The sequence below is a fragment of the Acanthopagrus latus genome, chromosome 18 (assembly GCF_904848185.1).
Source record: "Acanthopagrus latus isolate v.2019 chromosome 18, fAcaLat1.1, whole genome shotgun sequence".
NCBI classification, from domain to species: domain Eukaryota; kingdom Metazoa; phylum Chordata; class Actinopteri; order Spariformes; family Sparidae; genus Acanthopagrus; species Acanthopagrus latus.
The window spans coordinates 20,430,012-20,452,119 of NC_051056.1; the positions used below are offsets into that span (position 1 = coordinate 20,430,012).

A 22,108-nucleotide genomic window follows, 5' to 3' on the forward strand; every position below is an offset into this window, starting at 1 on the left:
ATGAGACTGTTGAGTTAAGTTCCTGGTTTACAGGTGGTTGTATGGTTGGTTTTCACACAGCCTATAGTGTTAATTGATTCATCAACAACACTTTGGGCTGACGTTTGTGTGCTGTTTTTGGCTTACCTCAAGAAATTTTAAAACCTGATGAAATATATTGACCTCATGTTGGCTTTGGCTTCAGAAGAGAGAATGATGTGGATAGTTGTGTGTTGTTAGTACTTTTTCTCATCAGTATCATCATTCTGAATGTCATGCAGCGCTTCAACCCAACGGACTATACTTCTGCATAACTATAAAACTCTTACTATGACGGGTCTCCAGTACAGATCTCGAGATATACAATACAAGTTAGTTGGACCCGAATGAGTATAGAAAATACTGCAGTCACGAGTAGCAATGCAAATACTTTTGCAGAAAATTAGTACTCGGAGAGGTCACATAGATTAATATAAATAATATTAAAACTTCAAGTCATTCAAATAAGTTATACAATCATTTCACCGCAGTCTGAAAACACACATTAACCACAACTGGATAGAATATGTGATCATTAATTACATTTAAAGGAAGACCCTTTGATTGTTTCAAATGCAGTTTTTCTGTCTTTCACCTAACAGCATGCTTTTTGTTGTTGTATTTACATAATGTTGCCTTCCTATTGTAGGATAGTTGGGGATGTGCTGCGTGTTAATGCTGACACTGTCAAAGGAAGCAGCCTCAGAATGTGTGTCCCGTGATTGCAGCTGGTGAGTCTGAGCGCACTGGCATGTCGCTATCCGTGGTGCTGAAAGTTGTTAGTTTTTAGAGGCAGTACATTCCTCAGAATAAGAGTTTTTGGAGGGGGAACCGGTTGTGACTTGAGTCCAGTGCTTAAGAAGAAAAAGCCTCTTTAGGCAAAGATTTCTCAACACATCTGCGGGCTCTTTAACTGCTTTGCCTCGCGGTTTCCTTGTTACATGAACTTTTGATTTTACTCATTTTTGTTGGTCTAACGGTGCTGTAATAATGTCCTGAATCGCATGGTGTCGGTATAATGACAAATTGTGTCCCCGGAACTTTACGTCATCACCATTAAAATCCCACCGTGTGTTTCGGCAGTACGTACAAAGGGCTTGTACAAGAAACTAGCTCCGTGCGATTCCCAGGATTGTTTAGCGATGGAGCGAAGTTTGCACAGGGTTACGGCTGATTATTATTTCCTAAACATACACGTATAGATCCAGGAATTAGCGGGCTTACATTTTTTGTTGTTTTTTAATTTGCTGTACATAATGGAACAAAGCGGGCGCCGGACGTGGATCGAGCGGTGGAGATGCGTCGCCTTCATGGTGGCTTTGGTTATGCTCCGGAGCGAAGCTTCTGCTCAGATAAGATATTCCATCTCCGAGGAGGTAAAAGAAGGAACTGTTGTTGGGAATATTGCGAAGGACTTAGGCATTGATAAGGCTACGCTGAAAGACAGGGAGTATCGTATTGTTGGCAGCTCAACCGAACCTCTTTTCCGTCTGAATAAGGATGACGGTACCCTGTATGTCGGTAGGAAGGTGGACAGGGAAGAGATCTGTGAGCGGAGCAACGCGTGTATAATCAACCTAAAAACCGTGTTAGAAAACCCGCTTGAAATCCATTACGTGGCCGTAGAGGTGCTGGATGTGAACGACCACTCCCCCGTGTTTCCAGAGAAAGAGAAGCGGCTGGAGATATTTGAGTCGACACTGCCGGGAGCGAGGTTTCAGCTCCAACCTGCACGGGACCCCGATGCCGGTCAGTTCACCGTGCAGCAGTACAGACTGAGTCACAACGACCACTTTCGTTTGGAGGTTAAGGAGAGAGGCGAGGACCGTAAGATGCCCTTTCTGATTCTACAGAAGCAGTTAGACAGAGAGGCTCTGATAGAGCACAAGCTACTGCTCACTGCTACTGATGGAGGGAGACCGGTGAGGTCTGGAACAATAGAAATACTAATCAAGGTGCTTGATGTTAATGACAATTCACCAGTTTTTACTAAAGACGCATATTCCGCTAGTCTAAATGAAAACTCCCCCCCTGGCACGTTAGTTATTCAGGTTAATGCGACTGATTTGGATGAGGGTGACAACAGTGAAATTGTTTACTCATTTGGTGAAGAAGTGGATTTGGAGTTACAAAAATTATTCAGCATAGACCCAAATACCGGTGAAATTAGAGTGACCGGGGTGATTGATTTTGAAGAAAATAAAAGTTATGAAATTGATATACAAGCTTCAGATAGAGGCACTATCCCCTTTTCAGTAGACAAAATCGTGATAATAAAGGTAATCGACCTGAACGATAACCCTCCAGAAATTGAAATTACATCATTTTCAAAATCAGTTCCAGAGAATTCAAGAATTGGAACAACAGTAGCTTTGATCAGTGTTAATGATTTAGATTCAGGTCCTAATGGGAAGGTGTCCTGCTTTATACGTGAGGACGTTCCTTTCACCATATCGCCATCTTTACAAGACAATATGTACGCCATAGTGACCAAATCTCAACTAGACAGGGAAGAAAAGTCTTTTTATGAGCTCACAGTTGTTGCAAAGGACACTGGAGAGCCATCACTCTCATCTGAAAAGACAATTAGTGTGGTTGTTTCAGATGTGAATGATAACAGACCACAGTTCTCACTGAGCCCGTACACCTTTTACATTACTGAAAATAATGGCTTAGTAGCACCAGTATTTTCAGTGAAGGCATCTGACCTTGATGACAGTGACAATGCACATATTTCATATCACATTCCGCGGGACAACAGTGGAGAAAGTGTTGGTCTGTTTTTGAATATTAACTCTGAAACTGGAGATATTCTGGCTCTAAAAAGTTTTAACTTTGAGGTTCTGAAAACGTTCCAGTTCCAAGTTGTGGCCACAGATTCTGGAACTCCGTCACTGAGCAGCAACGTCACAGTGAACGTGTTCATTCTGGATCAGAACGACAACGCTCCAGTCATCTTGTATCCAGTCAGCTCCAATGGTTCTGCTGAAGGTGTGGAGGAGATTCCCCGCAATGTGAACGCAGGACACTTGGTGACTAAAGTCAGAGCCTATGACGCTGATATAGGATATAACGGCTGGTTACTCTTTTCACTGCAGGAAGTCACTGACCACAGTCTCTTTGGTTTGGACCGCTATACAGGACAGATCAGAACACTTCGCTCATTCACAGAGACAGACGAGGCTGAGCATAAACTGCTCATACTGGTCAAAGACAATGGGAACGTTTCTCTCTCAGCAACAGCTACTGTCATTGTCAAACTGGTGGAGCCCAAAGAGGCTTTTGCTGCTTCTGATGTTAAAAGTGCCACTAAAGTTGACGAGGAGGACAATGTGACATTTTATCTGATGATAACTTTGGGCTCAGTCTCTGTACTTTTTATCATCAGTATCATCGTGCTGATTGCGATGCAGTGCTCCAAATCCACAGACTATACTTCTAAATATCTCCAAGAGACTAATTATGACGGGACTCTGTGTCACAGCATCCAGTACAGATCTGGGGACAAACGCTACATGTTAGTTGGCCCCAGAATGAGTATAGGATCTACTATAGTCCCTGGCAGCCATGCTAACACTCTAGTGCTCCCTGACAGGAGGAGGGGATCTGGAGAGGTAAGACATCTTAAAGTGCAAACTGTGGCGAGTGACTGTATTGGTTGTTTGTTTACTGAACATTCCTTCACTTAGCCATGAAAAACACACAATGTGAAGTTCGATACCATCCTGAAGAATTGCAAGCACAGTATGATAGTGTGGAAAAACATGCTCAAATCATTATAACTGGTGCTCACAGTAGTGCTCCCTGACAGGAGGAGGGGATCTGGGGGGTAAAGCACATGTATGGCTGTATCCCCAGATTGTTTCTGCTGGCTTTGATATTCAAGTGCTCCCTTCATTGATTATTTCAGTCAACCATCCACTGCATGTGTACTGTCACCTATTTGTTATTTTGTAGTCTCCTGTTTTCCCCCTTTACTCTGAAAAACACGTCTGTTTTACAACAGACTTTGTGATTTTAGTTTTCAGGGTGTCTGTGATTGACTATATAAATTCACACCTGTGGCTGTCCTGAGTTATAGCTGGTCTTAATCGCTGTCCATGGAGCCCAGAGGTTCTAAAGTCCCATGTCTTGCCTAATATCTGAAGAAGTAAAAGGTCATCGCCTTGGCTTATCGATCAGTGTATGAGGATAATGACAATATTGATAATGACAATAACAATAATAATTATTGTTGTTATTATTATTGTTGTTGTTGTTGTTGTTGTTGTTGTTGTTGTTGTTATTATTATTATTATTATTATTATTGCTGTTGTTGCGTTACTGTAACTGGTTTGTAAATTTTTTTATTACCATATGGAGTTCACCTTCTTCCTGTTTTAATTGCACCTTCTGCAGGGAATAGAAGCGTTTAACTACAACTAAAGTCATACACAAATATTTTGTCATTGAAAGTGTATCTGCATTGTATCATCAGCTCGCATGGTGTCACTGCTCGTGTAAATGAAGACTCTCGGTTGAACATCCTCCACGTCAGTAGTTTGGCGCTACAGTATTTCGCGACAGTGTGCGCTTGTGCGTCAGGGCGATGGCTTCACATGTGTGACTCGTTCGCCAGTATTTTCCTGATATCGAACAGTTGTGTTGGTTTTTTTCCCCCAACAAAAATGCGGGTTCCTGTGTAAACGCGCATTGTAATCTCTGAACCTTATATTCGTCTTGTTTTTATTTATTTATTTTTTGGAATCAATCATGGCTGGACGAGGACGCGGAGCGTGGCTGGAGCCCCTGGTCGTTCTCATTGTCTCTTTGGATCTTACTTTTCATTTCGCTTCGGCACAGCTACGATACTCTGTACCCGAGGAGCTCGCCGTGGGTGCTGTTGTTGGTAATATCGCGAAAGATTTAGGGCTGGATGTCGGTGCTTTGACTGCTAGAGGATTTCGCATCGTTTCCGGATCGACCGAACCCCTCTTTCAACTGAACAACAATGGCATCTTACACGTTAACCGAAAAATAGACAGAGAGGAGGTGTGCGAACGGATCAGCACCTGCATTATCAACATTAAGACGGTGCTGGAGAACCCGTTAGAGGTGCATTACGTTAGCATCGAGGTTTTGGACGTGAACGATCACCCTCCCACCTTCTCCGAAAACGAGACGCATTTAGAGATTTCTGAATCCTCCCTACCTGGGGCACGATTTCAACTACAAGGCGCCCGTGATCCAGACAGTGACATGTACTCTATTCAGCTGTATAGGCTCAGTCAAAATGATCATTTCCGTCTGGAGGTGAAGGATAGAGGAGAAGATGGGAAAATTCCTGTTTTGTATTTACATAAACCGCTGGACAAAGAGACGGCGAGAATTCACAGATTGCTGCTGACAGCGGTTGATGGAGGGAAGCCTGCTCGGTCAGGAACTATGGGAATTATCGTTAATGTCCTGGATGTAAATGACAATATGCCAGTTTTTGACAAAGACTCATACGCTGCCATGCTTAATGAAAACTCACCTATTGGCACGACTGTCATGCAAGTAAATGCCACAGATTTAGATGATGATTTAAATGGGGAGGTGGTTTATTCATTTGGAAATAATGTTAATAATAGATTGCGTAAACTTTTTGAGGTTGATGCAAATACAGGTGAAATTATTGTTAAAGGACTTATAGATTTTGAAGCAAAAGACAGGTATGAAATTGATATTAAAGCTTCTGATAAAGGACCAGTCCCCCTTGCTACAGAAAAAAGTGTGAAAATAACTATTGTGGATCTGAATGACAACGCACCTGAGATTGAGGTGACATCCTTTTCAAAAGCAGTTCCCGAAGACTCCAAACCTGGAACGACAGTAGCATTGATAAGTGTGAATGATAATGATTCAGGTGTAAATGGAAAGGTGATCTGTTACATCAGTGATGATGTACCTTTTACATTAACACCATCTTTACAAGACAATATGTACTCTATAGTCACCAAATCTATGCTGGATAGAGAGCATCAGTCCAAGTATGATGTAACAATAATTGCTAAAGATGGAGGTGAACAACCGCTGTCATCTCATAGGACAATAAGTGTGACTGTGTCAGATGTGAATGACAACAGTCCAGAGTTTTCAACAAGTCCATATACTTTTTATGTTACTGAGAACAATGTTGCAGGAGCCTCTTTATTCTCAGTGAGTGCTCATGATGGTGATGAGGGTGATAATGCTCTCCTATCATATACAATTGATAGAAATGGGGATGAACACAAGAAAATTACATCATTTCTCAATATAAACTCTGAAAATGGAGAAATTGTGGCTTTAAAAAGTTTTGACTTTGAAGTTCTAAAAAATTTCCAGTTCCAAGTTGTGGCCACAGATTCTGGAACTCCGTCACTGAGCAGCAACGTCACGGTGAACGTGTTCATTCTGGATCAGAACGACAACGCTCCAGTTATCCTGTATCCAGTCAGCTCCAACGGTTCTGCTGAAGGTGTGGAGGAGATTCCCCGCAATGTGAACGCAGGACACTTGGTGACTAAAGTCAGAGCCTATGACGCTGATATAGGATATAACGGCTGGTTACTCTTTTCACTGCAGGAAGTCACTGACCACAGTCTCTTTGGTTTGGACCGCTATACAGGACAGATCAGAACACTTCGCTCATTCACAGAGACAGACGAGGCTGAGCATAAACTGCTCATACTGGTCAAAGACAATGGGAACGTTTCTCTCTCAGCAACAGCTACTGTCATTGTCAAACTGGTGGAGCCCAAAGAGGCTTTTGCTGCTTCTGATGTTAAAAGTGCCACTAAAGTTGACGAGGAGGACAATGTGACATTTTATCTGATGATAACTTTGGGCTCAGTCTCTGTACTTTTTATCATCAGTATCATCGTGCTGATTGCGATGCAGTGCTCCAAATCCACAGACTATACTTCTAAATATCTCCAAGAGACTAATTATGACGGGACTCTGTGTCACAGCATCCAGTACAGATCTGGAGACAAACGCTACATGTTAGTTGGCCCCAGAATGAGTATAGGATCTACTATAGTCCCTGGCAGCCATGCTAACACTCTAGTGCTCCCTGACAGGAGGAGAGGATCTGGAGAGGTAAGATAGATGACTTAATTTCCAGGAAGTTCTGGTATGAATGCTTGTGATAGATTAGGATCTGATTCTGATGATCAATTTGTGCCGAAAATACTGAATCACACCATCATTTCAGAACAGCTGGATAGAAATTGATCACAGGCTTATGATGGAAAGTGAGGAGGTTGTGTGTTGTTACAAGACTACGTTAAGAGTTAGTCTTTTTTTTTTTTTCAACAGGTGCTTGTATGGACACTTGATTCATGAATACGACAATGTGCTTAAAAAGGAAAACATCCCAAGAAATTATACAACCTGATGAGAAATACTGATGGTGTTTGGCCTGTGTGGATTGTAGTGCAATTGTGGTCGAGATAGTTTTAAGGATGAGAAGATGTTTCTGTAAATAGCATAAAGCATACTCTTTTGTAACACTGAGGACAGCTGCTTTCTAGAACAACAAAAAAACCTCTTGCTGAATAGAATGGATGTTATGTTACTGTATTTCATCACATGTGATTTCTTTGAGATCATTGAGAACTTTGTATGCAGTATGCTCACCCACTTGGACTATAAATAATTTAGACTGTACTATGCCTATTTCAGGTAGTGGTTGTGTCATAGGAAAGATTTGAGCTGATGGTGGGTAAACCTGATGAAACACAGAAAGGTCTGGGTTCAGCTCAGTATGAAGTTTAGTTTATTTCAATAACCACTGACCCCATGTTAGCTTACCGTTAAAACAACACAAGTCTCATTTGCTGGCTGTACAAAGCAGTTTGCTCCCAAAACTGGAGTTGAAGCTTTTCCTAACATCTGCATTAATTCAGTTACTGCATCTGTTCCCACATGTCTGATATAATGTTCTCTCAGTACATAAATTTTCAGATATTCCTTTTAAAAAGACATGTTACACATCATTTGTGTTTATGGTCTGTGTGTGTTACATCCCTATACACACATGTATGTTTTTGCTCTTGTCTTGTTACATGTGTAAAGACAGCAACTGAGTGACTGAAAGACTGACTAGAGGTCAGTGCTCGCTGATGTAGTTGAGGTGATTCAATGGGCCATGAATGGCTGCAGACACGACAGAGCGAGGCATAGAGAGGCAGAGAGAGGCAGAGAGAGAGCCTGCGGCTGGTGTGCAGTGAATCACAATGTACAGCCAGTCAGGTGGGGTTGGGGGACTTTGCGTCAGCAGGAATCATCATTCATTACACGGCTGCATAGCAGAGAGCTGTATTTTTTAAAATATTTGATTGGATTTTTGTGCTTCTGATTTACTAGGCGGTTTTGTCAAAGAGTGTATTTATGTACTATACATACAAGCTTCAGTGCAGATGAGCTGTTCTGGCTGACTGAAAAATAGGTCATATTTTATCACATGTGTGAAGGTCTGCATGCTCGGCTTCTGGGCTGATTCTCAGTCGAACACTGTGTGTTGCCCATAGCAACGCACGAGGAGATCCACCTCTCAGAGTCTACTGGTTTCACAGACTAGCATGCGCTCGGCAGTCTTAGCAACAGCAGCAGAAGAGGATGAAGGAGGAAGGGAGGGAGGGAGAGAGAGACTAGTAGAGGAGGGGGGAAGGGAAGTGGCTTTTGTATGGTTCATCTACAGACACCTCACAATATTTAATGGAAATGGGTTTATTTAGATAGAAACACATGGATTATGGCTGTGAAATCACCACATTAAATCAGGCAACAGATGGTGCAGATATAGCACCAATAGTCAAGGCGGGAAGAGTTGAGCTTCTAATTAGATATTTTATGGTATTGAGATAATCTTTTCTCTCCAACAACTGGGTCAACCTTAGATTCCCTCCCTAGAAAATGACTGCCAGAAAAAAAAAAAAAAACATGAATTTTAAACTGTCATTAGATGCATCTTTATTGAAAAGCTAATGGCATATGTTGACCCAGTGAGCAGCATGTGAAATAAAGCAGTAAGCCAGAGTGGAGTATGCACGCAGGCACAGAGAGGATGGGTCCAGCTTCAGAGGACAGCAGCAACTGAGCTTCATGAAGGAGAATCTCAACACACTTCCCCTGCAGCAGCTCCTCCATCCACTTATATTCAGTGCTCTACTAGAGAGTGATCACTGCCTCTCTGTGTGTTTGTGTGCACACAAATTTTATGGGCACATGTTTGTGTGTGAGATAAAAGAATGCGTGGCATCGTGTGTTTCGCAGAACAGCAGCAGTGCTAAGCTGTGCCTGGACAGCAGATGCCCGGAAAAGATTTTATTTGACATGATTAAAAATGAATTCATGTCATTAAACCTAAAAAAAGTGCAGGGTAGTGTCAGGGCATGAAATCGGTTGCCTTCTGTTTTGTTCCTTTGCCACACGTTTTTGTAGGAGGAAAAATCAGATGAGAAAAGAGGAGTGGATGAATTATTAGCATGGTCATGAGCTGAATTAGGAAAGCTTCTGGGATGTGGCTTCATTAGACATTATGTTTGAAGTTAGCAACTCGATTCTAAAATAAACTTCTATTGTTTGTAACTACATGATTTAAGATTAAATGATACATGACATGATTTAAAGGCTACAGTGCAGCAGGGCACTGTACACTGAAAGCAGCATGTGTATGTTATCATTCTGTATGCTCCCTTTGGCGGGGGTGTGGCTGCTTGCTCCAGTGGCATTGTGTGTCTGCTTGGCTGGCTCAGCAGATCAGTGCAAATGTGTTTGCATGTTGAGTGTCTGCACTGAAAATCAGTCACAGTGCAATGACCCTCGTGCTTTTTGTGTGTCTGTTGTGTTTGTTAAGTGGGTGACAGCGTTTCCCTCATTAAACCACGTTCAGTGTCGCAGGAAGAGAGAGGGTGAGAGAACAAGCTACACATCACCGAGAGAGAGGAGACACAGCTCTTACAGCACCACAGTATCTACTGTAATGTGTTATCATCTTCATTCACACCTACAGAACAGCTGACAGCTCTCTTCCAAGCAAACACTTCTTCCTGTGTTCCGCTCTTGGCTTTGCTTACTAACTTTTTCTGCATCCACCTCCCTAACCCTTTCACCCATATGTTAGGTGAACCTTTAAAAGCAACCTCTCTTGTGTTACCTCCCTTGTAATTTACTGTCCAAATTTACTCCTTCTGGCAAACTCATCTTCATGTTCAATACTGCAATATGAATTTTATTCAGTAACATGCCATTCCTCGTAGCACTCCCTGTTGTATTCTGCCTCTGCTCTGTTTTGATTCTGCTTTTGCTTCCTTCCTCTTTGCTGCTTCTGTTTCTGCACCACTCCTCTCCTCTTTCCTCACCCTCCATATTGGTATCACTCCCCCTCCCCCACCCCCACTCTTGGCCTCCTTTTCCCGCTTTCATGTCTCTGTCCATCGTTTCCTCCCTCGTATGCCACCCTTTTCGGCCTCACAACCGCTTTCTGTCCTTCTTTCTGTCGCCTATCCCCTCTGTCGTTCAGCCACATGCTCTTTAGATGTGTTGCTGTGTGCCTCATGCCTGTGGGGTTGTGGCCGCGGATGCTGCATGCGCTGTTGTGTGTCAGTAGGGCACATTCTCCCTTATTGCTCCAGCTTTGTTGGGAGGATGGCGCCACTCACATTGAGGTCAGCAGCAGTGATGGTAATCTAATTTACACACACAGTCGGGTACAGGGAAAACAGCTACTATCTTTATGTTCACTCCTCACACACACACGCTCATGCTCATAGACACACACGCACACACAGGGCACAGCGTGCACCAACACATCACACACACTCTTACGTGGCTAATCCGCCTTATTGAAAGGCACTTTCACAGCAGAGAGGGGGTGCGACAGACAGAGGGAGAGATGATGTGCAGGGAACAAGAAAACAGAGCATAAGGAGCACTTGCCCCAGTGGTGATCTTGGGACTTGCTGAGAGAGAGAAAGAGACACACCCACCAGGAAACAGTTATATAAATCCAGACAGCGTGCAAAAAAGAAAAAAAAAAGTCCTTCTTGACTGAAAATAGAGTATAAGGACGTGTCTTTTTTCATGATTTCAGAGTTTCTTCTGATATATTTATATTTTATGCCACCAGCTTCTTACACAGGAAGTTCGAACCCAACATCTTTCTTTTTTTTCACAGCACATTTCATCTTCCCTCCTGGACCAAACTTTTATCACAGAGTCGTGACGAGTACCGACAGCAGCTCTCAGACATGCAGAGTTGACCAAACAATAACACTGGCTGACCCACGTCACTCAGAGCACTCACTGGGTATATAATTACCCAGATAATAGAGCCACTTAATGATGTTTAATAACCGTATATTATGTATGCTCATTCTCACTTTGCTCTGTATACGTATACTGTATGCCCGGTTGTTCCGGACAAGTCGTTAGTTTTCACTGTTGCATGTCACTAGTGCTTTTCTCTCTACTTCTGAAAACTTTTAGTCTCCCTTCCTCTGCCTGCACTCTCTCTGTGTGATACATCTTTTTATTTATTTCTCCAACAAACCCTGCCTTCTACTGTTCCACCAGGTCAGTAATGACATAGCTTATCTTACTTTCTGCTCTCTTGTCCTGTTTTGGTTGCAGTTTCAAATAAGTAAAACACATCTCAAGCTTTCAGTCTGGCAAACAAGCCATGAACAATGACACCATGAAAAAAGCCATGTCTATAATGTTAATCAGTAGCATTGATTTCATCCGCTGCCCTAGCACAGCACACACACAGCACTGAGTTAGGTCTGGCAGTGCAGCATTACTCACAGCATCTTACTTAAACTTGGTAGTTAGCTCCGTCTTTCTAGAGTGATGACCTTCTATTTCGTGCTTTACTTGTTATCAACATCTATAAACATATATCCATAAGGGGTTAATTCAAAGTGTTAGTAAACTTTTCTATGTGTCATTAGGTATTGATTTTTTTGATCACCCGTCACTAGCAGTTGACAAGATTGACTGGAGAGTTATTTTTAACTCATTAAGGTGACTGGCTCAATGAAATGAAGAAGGGAAGTATATCAGCTTAGGTTGCTGACAATTATATTGTGATGTTTTGTAGTGAAAGGGGCTCTATGGAATGATTTGTGGCAATTAACATGTGTGAGTCGCTAAAAAATATGTAAGCGGATTGTTACATGATGTGAAAAATTCACATATTTCACATCATGACCTTTTCCATCTCACTTGGTTGACTCTGAAAGCCTGTGGATAATTTAAGTTGTTGAATGCTGCTGGACTGTGGATTTCTTTGTGAAGGACTCATCTCAGTGTCTCCCTTTGCCCTGCTAACAGAGAGCAACAGTAAGTTACGTTACTTTAATAACATTAACAAACGATTGGCTTCCAGCACAACACAGAAGTTCCACAAGAAAAAATGGGCTGTTTCAGGTTCTATTGTGTTGTGCCAAGTAAACTGCTGTCCAGATGTTTCTGAGCATTTAATTATCCTGCTGATGCTGGATGCACTCTCTCTGTGTTTGTGTGCTGGTGACGTGTGTGTTTGTTTGTATCAGCTTTTCGTCCTTGTGGACCATTCAGTTGATTGGGTGCTGGTGAATCAGGAGGTTGTTACTGTGAATGTCAGCAAGCACAGGCACTGGTGCAGTGCAGCTTATGGAGTGTTTGGTCAATAATAATCTCCGTGTGGTGCTGTATTTGAAAGCAGAGTGGCAGTGAAACGTTTGATCAAGAAGTGTGACGTCTCTATATCAGATTGAACCTAATATTTATGAATATGTCTCTGTATTACAGTATTCACTGTTTATCATTATACATTGCTTTGTTATGCTCATGCAGCAGAGAAAACAGACTTTTTCTCCCATAGCCTACCCCTACCCTATTTGAAAGCAACATTAAATCAAGTGAAACAAGATATGCAGATGTACTACATTTTTTTGCCTCTGGGTTCACAGGGCAAAATCAGAGTCAGTGGGCCAAACATTTCATGTAGGCTGCGCTCACAACCGTGGGCTAAGACTCCCTGGCACTGCTCCTTTCACTCGTGTCATTTGTCCTAGAACATGACGAGACTGGTTCAGAGCCATGTGTGGCTTTGATGTGAATTGGCCAAAGCTAGTCCCTGCTCTTAGTATATGGGTCAAACCTGGTTCTTCCATGTTGATAAAGAGACATGCTGGTTTTATTTTTGAGCTTACCTGACAAGTCTGGCCTGGTTACCCTTTCATCATATCAAATAGTAAAGACTGATTGTAAATATTTTATCACATCTGAACAATTTCTTTTTCGATCTCACTCTTCTCACACTCACTGTCTCTATCTCTTCCTCGTTCATGCCTGGTATATTGTGTGAGTGGGTCTGACCCTTTCTCCTCTCCACCACTCGGTTATATAAGCCCTCAGTTTCATTATGGTTCAGTCCATTGACTCGTGGCTGTGTGGATGAATCCTATACATTGGATCTTGCCACTCTCATTTTAGAATCAGTCCATTGCAGCTGAAACAAGGCACTGAGTTCTTTCTGCAGGGTTTTAGCCGGGTCAGCCTCCATGAGCATTAACAACACTGCACTAATGAAACCATTCGCACACACTATCTTCATGTGTCATTTTAAATCCTTGCTGGGTAGTATGAGCTTAGCTTAGTGTGCTGCATTATGCTGACATGCTATCTTACTTTATTTTGAAATACAATGATCTGTTGACAATGCAATAATCCCCCCCCCCAAAAAAAAAAAAAAAAAATCACATTAATACAATGACAATGCTGAACATGTTGGCCTTCCCACATATCTGTCTGTCTGATGTAATAACCAGCACTTCATAGCTATGTTAAGTGTACTTGTTTAAATATTTTTTTTTTCCTGAATCAACAGAGATCAGAACAGATGTGGGTCTGCACTGCTCTTGTCTGGCATCAGTGCTCATACAGTCACAACATCTGCTGCTGTGCTTAGGTCATCACTGCATGCCCGCAGGATTGAACTGACTGAAGGGTCAGCGTAAGGCTGCATGCAAGACACAGCTGGTTAAAAAAAAAAATCCACTTTAAGTTCATCTTGTTGCTAACCTAAAAGAGTCCTGAGCTCTGGATTTAAAGGAGGTGAGGGGGTTGTGAACTCTGATTGAAAGAATGTATGAATGGGGTAAGGGGAAATCCAGAGTCAGCTGTTGGGACTTTGGATGCAGCCTTAGTAAGAGGATTGCCTTCTTACAGCAGTATCCCTGCGCTGCTCACTGTGGGTGAGATGTAGTATACAGCCACAGTTGCCATAAACTTGTCTGATTAATGCTCTATGTTGTATTTATTCCTGGCCACACATGGATGGGATCAGATGTTGGCTGTGAGAGGGATCCAGCCTCTAGCTGCAGGGTTCCTCTTCCCCCTGTGGCCATTTGCCCCTACCTAATGCTCCCTACTAAGCATCTTGGGTAATTTTAGCTAGTGCATTCATAACTTCTCTGAATGTTGCCTGTTTGGGTATTCACACCCAAAAAGTTGTCAAGTCAAGCTTATGTGTGTTAAGGAATTGTTTAATGTAGCTACAACATTAACATTAATTTTCACTTTTTATACTTTTTCACATGGATAGCCTGGTTTGCAGAATGCTATATCATGAACTATAGAGTAGAGAATATAATAAGATATGGGATAACAGCCTGGTATGGCAACTTGTCTGCAATTGAGATCACAGATCTGGTACAGACTGCTATGACTATTTAAATAAAACAATATGAGCAGCCTGTTATCAAACTCACATCCTCCACTCAGACCTCCTGCTTTTACCCTCAGTCAAATTATTTTCAGGGTCTCCCTGAGCAGGATTATGTTAAGTTTCTCTAAACTTACAGGTAATGTAAGATGTTGGCCAAAGGGCCTGTGTAATATGTCACCACAGACAAAAGATGTGTACCTGTGCCTGAAGACTGTGACATGGAAGAAGATAAAGGCCTTTAACCACAATTGTCTGAATACTAAGACAGATAGGACTCTGAATCTCTTTTTGAGTATGTTGCACTAGTTGTATATTGAAGTTTATGAAAGCGTTATGAAGAAGCAATTTGATGAAAACTAGCAGTTAGACTGGTTGTCAAACTGTTGGCTTCTGTTTAAGTTAAAATTGTTAAGAGTTACAAGGCTTCACCTGACATCAGTGACAGATTTACTACAAAACAGCCCTTTCTATTAAAAGAAATGTGGAATGTGCTAGGCACTGAGCCTGCGTGTTTACAGAAATACATTGCATTGATCTGTGGTCTTCTAGGACTGCGCAGGAAGTAACTGTGCTGATATCATGTGAGGATTTGTGAGAGATTACATGACATAGATACAGTATGACTATGTTGATGCAGAGAGAAAGCCTGTTTTTATTTCTGAAATGGTCTGAGCGTCATTTGGTTCCTTGTGGTCATCTTCTTGAGTGTGAACATGCGAGCTGCTCTGCACAGCGGATGAGTCATCTCATCCCACATGTAGCTTTTCATTTTGCAAAGCTGGTCAGCTGTGTTTATTTTTGGGTGAACCATCTGTCATGACAGAAAAAAATTAAGTCGGGAACTTCAGCATTTAGGGTTAATGCTCGTATTATTCTCTCATTATATCAGGGAGATTTGGTTATGTGATGCCTTGCAGCCAGACACACTGGCTAGAGTTATGTATGTGTGTGTGTGTGTGTGTGTGTGTTTACATGTGAGTCGATCGCAGAATACTCTGACATGTTTCCCGCCATCTTATCTAGTGGGTGCGATGTATGAATAAAACAATGAGACATGGGTGTGGAAGATGAGTGTTAATGCTGTAAGCCTGACTCATATCCCACTCTCTCCTCCCACCGACTGCCTCTCTCCTCTCTCCCTCTTCCCCTGCCTTTGTTCTCATTCTCACTACCCCACTTTTCTCCAGCCTCGCATGCTTTCCTACTCATCTTCAATTGTCATTTCATTTCCTTTGCTTTCTCATTTCCATCATTCCATCTCTTTGTTTTCACATCTCTTCATTCTCAGCCTTACACAAAGAATCTGTTTCTCTGATTTTCTTCATCCCTCTCCTCCTCCTACGCATCCTGGTTTCCTCTGGCTGGTACTCTCTATTATGCCCCCTCCTGTCTCTTCAAGTAACTGCAAGCTGATAGAAAATGGCTGACACCTTTTAGATGCTCTCTCCCTTGTTCTTTACCATATCTCTCCCGTTTAAGTCTGCTCTTCTTACTTTGGTTGCTAATTGCCATTGGAATACATAGCTTTGTCCATTAGCCTTCACTCAAACATGCACGCTCCTTTTCTCCTCTCTCTTTCTGACCACAGAGACAGCCTCTCCTCTCTACAGTGCACCCGGTTTCTGTAGAAACAGGAGCTGTGGGTAGAGCTGGATATTTCAGAGCACTTTTTTTTTCCCTCTCATCCTTATGAGTGCAGCACAAACAGGGAGATGGGACACATGAATAATACCTTAGTGTGACTCTTTACAGCCACAGGCCTTGAGCCCTAAGGCATGAAGCAAAATAATCTGAACTCATCCTCTGTTACTGTGTGCTTGTGTCCTGTATATGAATATTGTGACTATTGAGGCTATTTGATGTTGAACCCACTCGGCTTTAACAAATGTAAATAGCTAGTGCATATGCAGCATGAGAAACGTCTGATGCACTGACGAGGCATGGCTTTAATGTTTTCGTACTTTGTTCCCTTTATTTGACTTACAAATGTGTCTGTGGGTTTTCACTCTTGATCTTCCGATGAATTGGACATGGACTGTATTTAACTGAATGCAAGAACATGATTTAAGATTGGTTGTGTGGGCTCGTGTCAGTGTGTGTGTGCATGTTAATAAATATGCAATGAAAAGTGACCTACTTTCTATAATACCACTGAACATTTTGTTCTAATTAGTATTAAAATCACAAACAACTTCATTTCAGTTGTTTATGAGTTTCATGAGGGTTAAGGTTAGGGAAGCTGCTGTTTAAGTTTCTTTTATACTTATTCTATAAAAGGGACTCATGTGTGATAAGGCTGAAGTGTTACAATATTGCCGCAAACATTTGTTGATTGAATGCGATGCTAATTAGGATCAACGCGTGTCATATGTACTATATGATAAGTGTTTTTTTTTCTAGCTCTGAACTGACAGCGCTTATCCAATCTTGCCTCCTCTGCTGGTTCCTGGAGTAAAGCTTCAGGCCTGATGTTATGGCTTCAGTTAGTGTGTGTATGTGAGGGCTGCATTATAAGTGATCATGACTACTAGTGACAAGTATATATTGTTTTTAAATCCCAAAGCATCAAAGTGACACCGAAGTATGTGACAAGTTTGGGAATGAGACCCAAAACAACTTTTCTTACAAATAGGAGCTTTAAGATATGGTGTGTATTGCTGTACAGAAACACTGTTTAATGGATAAGTAATTAGGGCCATAAGCACATGCCCATAGCTGTCAGTACAACAATCACATTTGATTTTAAGCCAAGGGCGTCTCTATATGTCAGGCGACAACGCTTTTGTCTCAAAGTTAAAAATAAGAGAACTTTTTTCTTGCTGAATGATGAATTCTGGACCTGCTTTCTTGTTATTTTGACAGAATATTTATGTGAGGGCTATTGTCAGTCAAGTTTGCTCATTTTCAGATTCATCTTTTCCTACATTTTAACATTTCTACATTTAACACCATTGTTTTCTTCACGTAAGTGCAAGTTTCACATTTAAACACTGTAATTAGTCATTCAGAGAGTGTGATATCTTTCACTACCAGGGTGATGGTAGATGTATTTTAGTAGAAATCATTATTGTGGATTTGACATCATGATGTAATTTCTTTGGAATTAATTGTGCAGCCCCTGGTGCATCTTTCTGAGTCTCTGCCTCATGCAGCTTTTGACCTACAATCCAGTTCTCGGTGCACTGATGTTAGTGTGTTGGACCATTTTTGCTGTGTTAAGGCTGACAGTTTGGATATCTTTGATAGCAGATAACAGGATCAGGTATCACATTATACACTGAAAAGTCAAACTGAACTGTCCACAGTAGAGACTGGGCTAGATAATCTAAGCATCACATTACTGTTAATGAAGTGAGAATCTGCTTAATGTGAGCAGTGGAGCAAAACTGAGCAGAGACAACAAAGGCGTTAAAAACATGCTCCCATAATAACAAGAGTTCGGCCTGCTTGTTTACAGACTACTGTAAATGGAGTCTTTGCGATAAGACCAGAGTATAATTGTTCCCTAAGCCCTTGTTTACCCCCTAATGTTTGTCTTAATCCTAACTCACTTTGGTTTGTCCTCTAACTGAGAACTGGAGAAGTAAATTGAACTCATGGTGCTTCTTGTGGAGCAAAGATATCTAAAGTATGAATTAGTATGAATAATACACTCATTGCCCAGTGAAATAGAAATGTAACCCTGCTGAAAACATTATGCTTGTGAAAACAATATATCAGATCTCTGTGTACTCTATGGGATGTAAGTATTTGTTGAACCAATTGGTTTAAACATTATCACTGTTCATTCAGGTGTTGTAGTGGATCTAAGTGGAAATTACTGTCATGCGTTCTTTCATTTCTGCTACTGCTGTCAGTACTCCCAGTTGTCCTGGATTAAGGCTTCTGTAAAGTATGTAAAGAGATAATTCTACTATGCTGCCCCTTTAATACGATTAGGTGGAATCATCTTAACGATGCCGCGAAGAGTAGCTTTAAAAGGGCAACAGCACACAGACAGCAAGCTGGAATGTCACTCACCCTTAAATTCTGGGCTAATGTCCAGGCTGCTTTTTATTTTTTTATTTTTTTTTTCTGTGTTTTATCCTTGTAACAGGGCAGTTGCTTTGGCCCGGTCTTTGATTATGTTGTTAACATCAAACGTGATAATATGTACGTGTAATATTTGCTGCATGATTTATTGCGGTATATATTCCAGTAAATGTTGGCCAAAGTGAGGGGGTGTTTTTTCAACTTGCAGGTCTTCTGGAGGCTGTAGTTTTTAGAGCTGCTGAATTGTACTAAGAGGTGATACTCTACCCATTGAATGGAGCAGACAAATACACTACAGCCTCTAAAAGAGTATTACGATGTGGTAGCATTCTTCTCAAATACTCTCAACAAAAACTGAACATTGTAACTATCATGAAAGCAGTATTTATTGCAGGGCTGTTGCATCAGTGTGCATTAGTTTCAATAAAAAGGCAACTCTACACACACAACCAGCATACCACACGCATACAAGCTAAAATGCACACTCATGTTCCACTTCTCACCACATTAAGGGGCTTGTGTGGCTACTACACATGCCGGGCTGACGTCTTTGTAGCTGTTTAAGTTTTGATGCTGATGAGAGTGGAAGATGGTGTTTGCTATTCTCAGAGAGCGGCAGCAACAGAGCCCAGGCTTAAATGATTCGTAGGCAAGTCATTACTTTATAAATAGTTTTATTCATTTTCTGTGGAAAGTGGAGCAACCTCACAAAACCATTTCAACCGTTTCTAACATCAGACTCTCTGCAGGCCGGCACTCTCCTCTATTATTCAGACCTGTTTCTTTTTTTATATACCGGTATATGTATATATTTAAAGAAATGGGCCAAGCCCTTGCGCAGCAGACCTGCACCTGCAATGCACTTATCATGCAGCACTGACTGCTGCACATTCAGTGCTGCATGACTAATAGGAAAGTAAAAATAGACATTACACAATACTACTTTGATACAAGTATAATCTGCTGATGTATTGATAATTTAAATGAGACACAGAAGAAGTGGATATACTATTCGTTACAGCTGCAGTTTGCCTTTACAGTTTGTCCTTGTAAATTAAAATATATGCAGCTGATCTAAAAAGGATACTGGCTGATGGGATTATCTCTGTCTTTCCCTCTATGTTTTGATATGTATCAGACTGGATGAGAAGTCGCAGGTATTGTTAAACACATACACATCTCCCTTCCCATCTGGGACAGTTGACATTTTAATTTCCGCAGGCAGAGGAAAAGTATGGCAGACACCGAGGCTGGGAGTGTCTCTGTACTACTGATACAATTTTTCGAGTGTGTGAGCGTGCTAATCTAATATAGTGCCTTATACGTATCATTGCCTGCCTCTGACATCAGCGTGTGTCTGTCTGTGCAACACTGCCTTAGATAACAAAGGAAAGGGTGAAAAGGCTCCCCCTTGTGGCTAAAAAGCGGAACTGATTCGCCACTTCTGTGCTGGAAGTGTGTCTGTGTGTCAATACATTCAATTATTTACCATGTTGCCACTCTGTATGTGGTAGTGTATTGACTGGTATCAGTATTGAGTTTCTGTGTCAGTATTGATCCACAGATAGTGGGTCCTGCCCCATTTTTTACATTCCGATTAAAGCCAAACACAGTTCTCGCCCTCTTCCCCCGTGAATTGTTTGATTGACAAATCTAGGTTATCCACGCCCGAACATAAAGCTAGATTTATTCTTAATCCCGAAAAAAAATGGTTTGGTTCAGGCTGCTTCTGTGTGTGACTGATTGACAGGGAGAGAGAATAAAGGAGATAGAGAGCATCTGTGTCCTTTATATTCAAAGCCTGTATAAAATTTGTTAATGTAGGCAATGTTGCTAATATATGCATTTTAGTTGAATGTCACACACACTTTGGAGTTTGCAGCGTTGTGATGAGGTAAAAATAAATGCCCTGTCCTTGGTTTATGTATTGTGTTCTCATCAAGAGGGGTGCGGACGAAGAGGAGTAGGGAGGGGCACTGGCGGGGGCTGCATCTGCTTCACCATGGATACAGGAGGGGAGAACGTGAATCAATTACGGGTGCTATCGGACTGTGCCTTTGTCTCCAGGCACAATGCTGAGCCAATCAGAGTGTCCATTACAGTCACATTGATTCCAGCCAACCAATCAGGCTCCCTTGCTACCTCCGCTAACTAAAGCTTGCTGTACACCTCCTGTTGTATCGACAATTTTGATTAATGGTCTGTTTTTGTAAAGCACACCGTGACTGTGCCTCTTCTCATACACTCTGTTTGCAGCATGAGATGTTTTTTTTTTTTTTTTATTTCCTCATCACATGAGATGCAGCTGACAATCCTCACTGAGCTATAATCAAATATACATGTATTATATGCACACAGACTTCCTGTTTGTATCTCTCACCATCTGTTTACGGATCTCGCACCTCTCTGATACACGCGCGCGCGCGCGCACACATGCACATGCAAATCAACCCTGTGCCTTCCTTCCTGCAGTTCAACTTGATACAGAGACATTTGGATTAGCTGCTGATTATGATCTGTTTTCACAGATTTCACAGATATCACAGATTCAATAATATGCACCCTCTCCAGTTGACTTTGTGTAATTACTGAAATTGTAGTGGCAAGGATCCATTATGATGAGGATATGTACTGGCTTTTTACAAACAAACTAATGCAATAAATGAATGTACTTACATTTAATGCACCCACACCAGCTGTTTTATCAGTAATAGATATAGGATCAACCATCAAATCAAGTGTCAAAATGTCTGCAAAGTTGTAAAGAATCAAGCAAAAATACTGTTTATAATATTGACTGGGCCTGTAGAGTGACAAAGTGAGTTAAAATCAAAATAAGAGTCCTTTCTCCCCCATGGGGCAATGGCAGCTTGCAACAACATCAAAGAGAACAATCACCTCGGCAAACAATAGCACGCCGTCTCTCTCTGGCCTGTTGTTTTACAGTAGAGTAACTAATTATGTGATTTGTGAGCATTGTGCCATTACTTTCCAAATGAGTGAACAAATGAGTGTGTTGGTGTGCCTCTAGTTTTATCTCAGGGGTTTGTGCATGCGTGTGTGTTTGGGCATGCTCCATATTGCTGTGTCCTGGTTTTCATCATGTTCCGGCTCATGTTTCCCCGACCCGCCCCTGTCCTACTTACTCCAGAAACCAGTGGAGGCGAGCGCAGATTTAGAAATAAATGATTAAGTGGTAGTTGGATTAAATACTAGGAGCGATTCGTCTCCCTCCCCACTCCATGATTGATTCAGTAGAATGCACTTGTAGGACATTTACACACATCTACCTATCTATCTATCTATCTATCTATGAAGCCATGGATGATATCTATA

The 22,108-nt window shown here is 41.6% G+C and overlaps 1 protein-coding gene across 11 annotated transcripts in view; it reads left to right on the forward strand.

The window, feature by feature from the left end:
• Positions 1–22,108, forward strand: part of LOC119007749 (protocadherin alpha-C2-like) — a 191,839-nt gene that overhangs the window by 67,609 nt on the left and 102,122 nt on the right. Inside the window, exons 2-3 of one of the 11 annotated variants that reach the window (XR_005071223.1) lie at positions 668–749; positions 1,684–1,768. The exons of 8 other annotated variants lie outside the window; for them this stretch is intronic. Coding sequence is in view for 2 of the 3 variants with exons in the window: in XM_037077628.1 (XP_036933523.1) it covers positions 1,275–3,632 (2,358 nt within the window). In the remaining variant the exon portion in view is untranslated. Of the gene's footprint in view, positions 1–667; positions 750–1,139; positions 3,633–4,612; positions 7,123–22,108 lie in introns of those variants that run through there. 2 more of the 11 variants (XM_037077628.1, XM_037077633.1) reach the window with 2 other exon arrangements.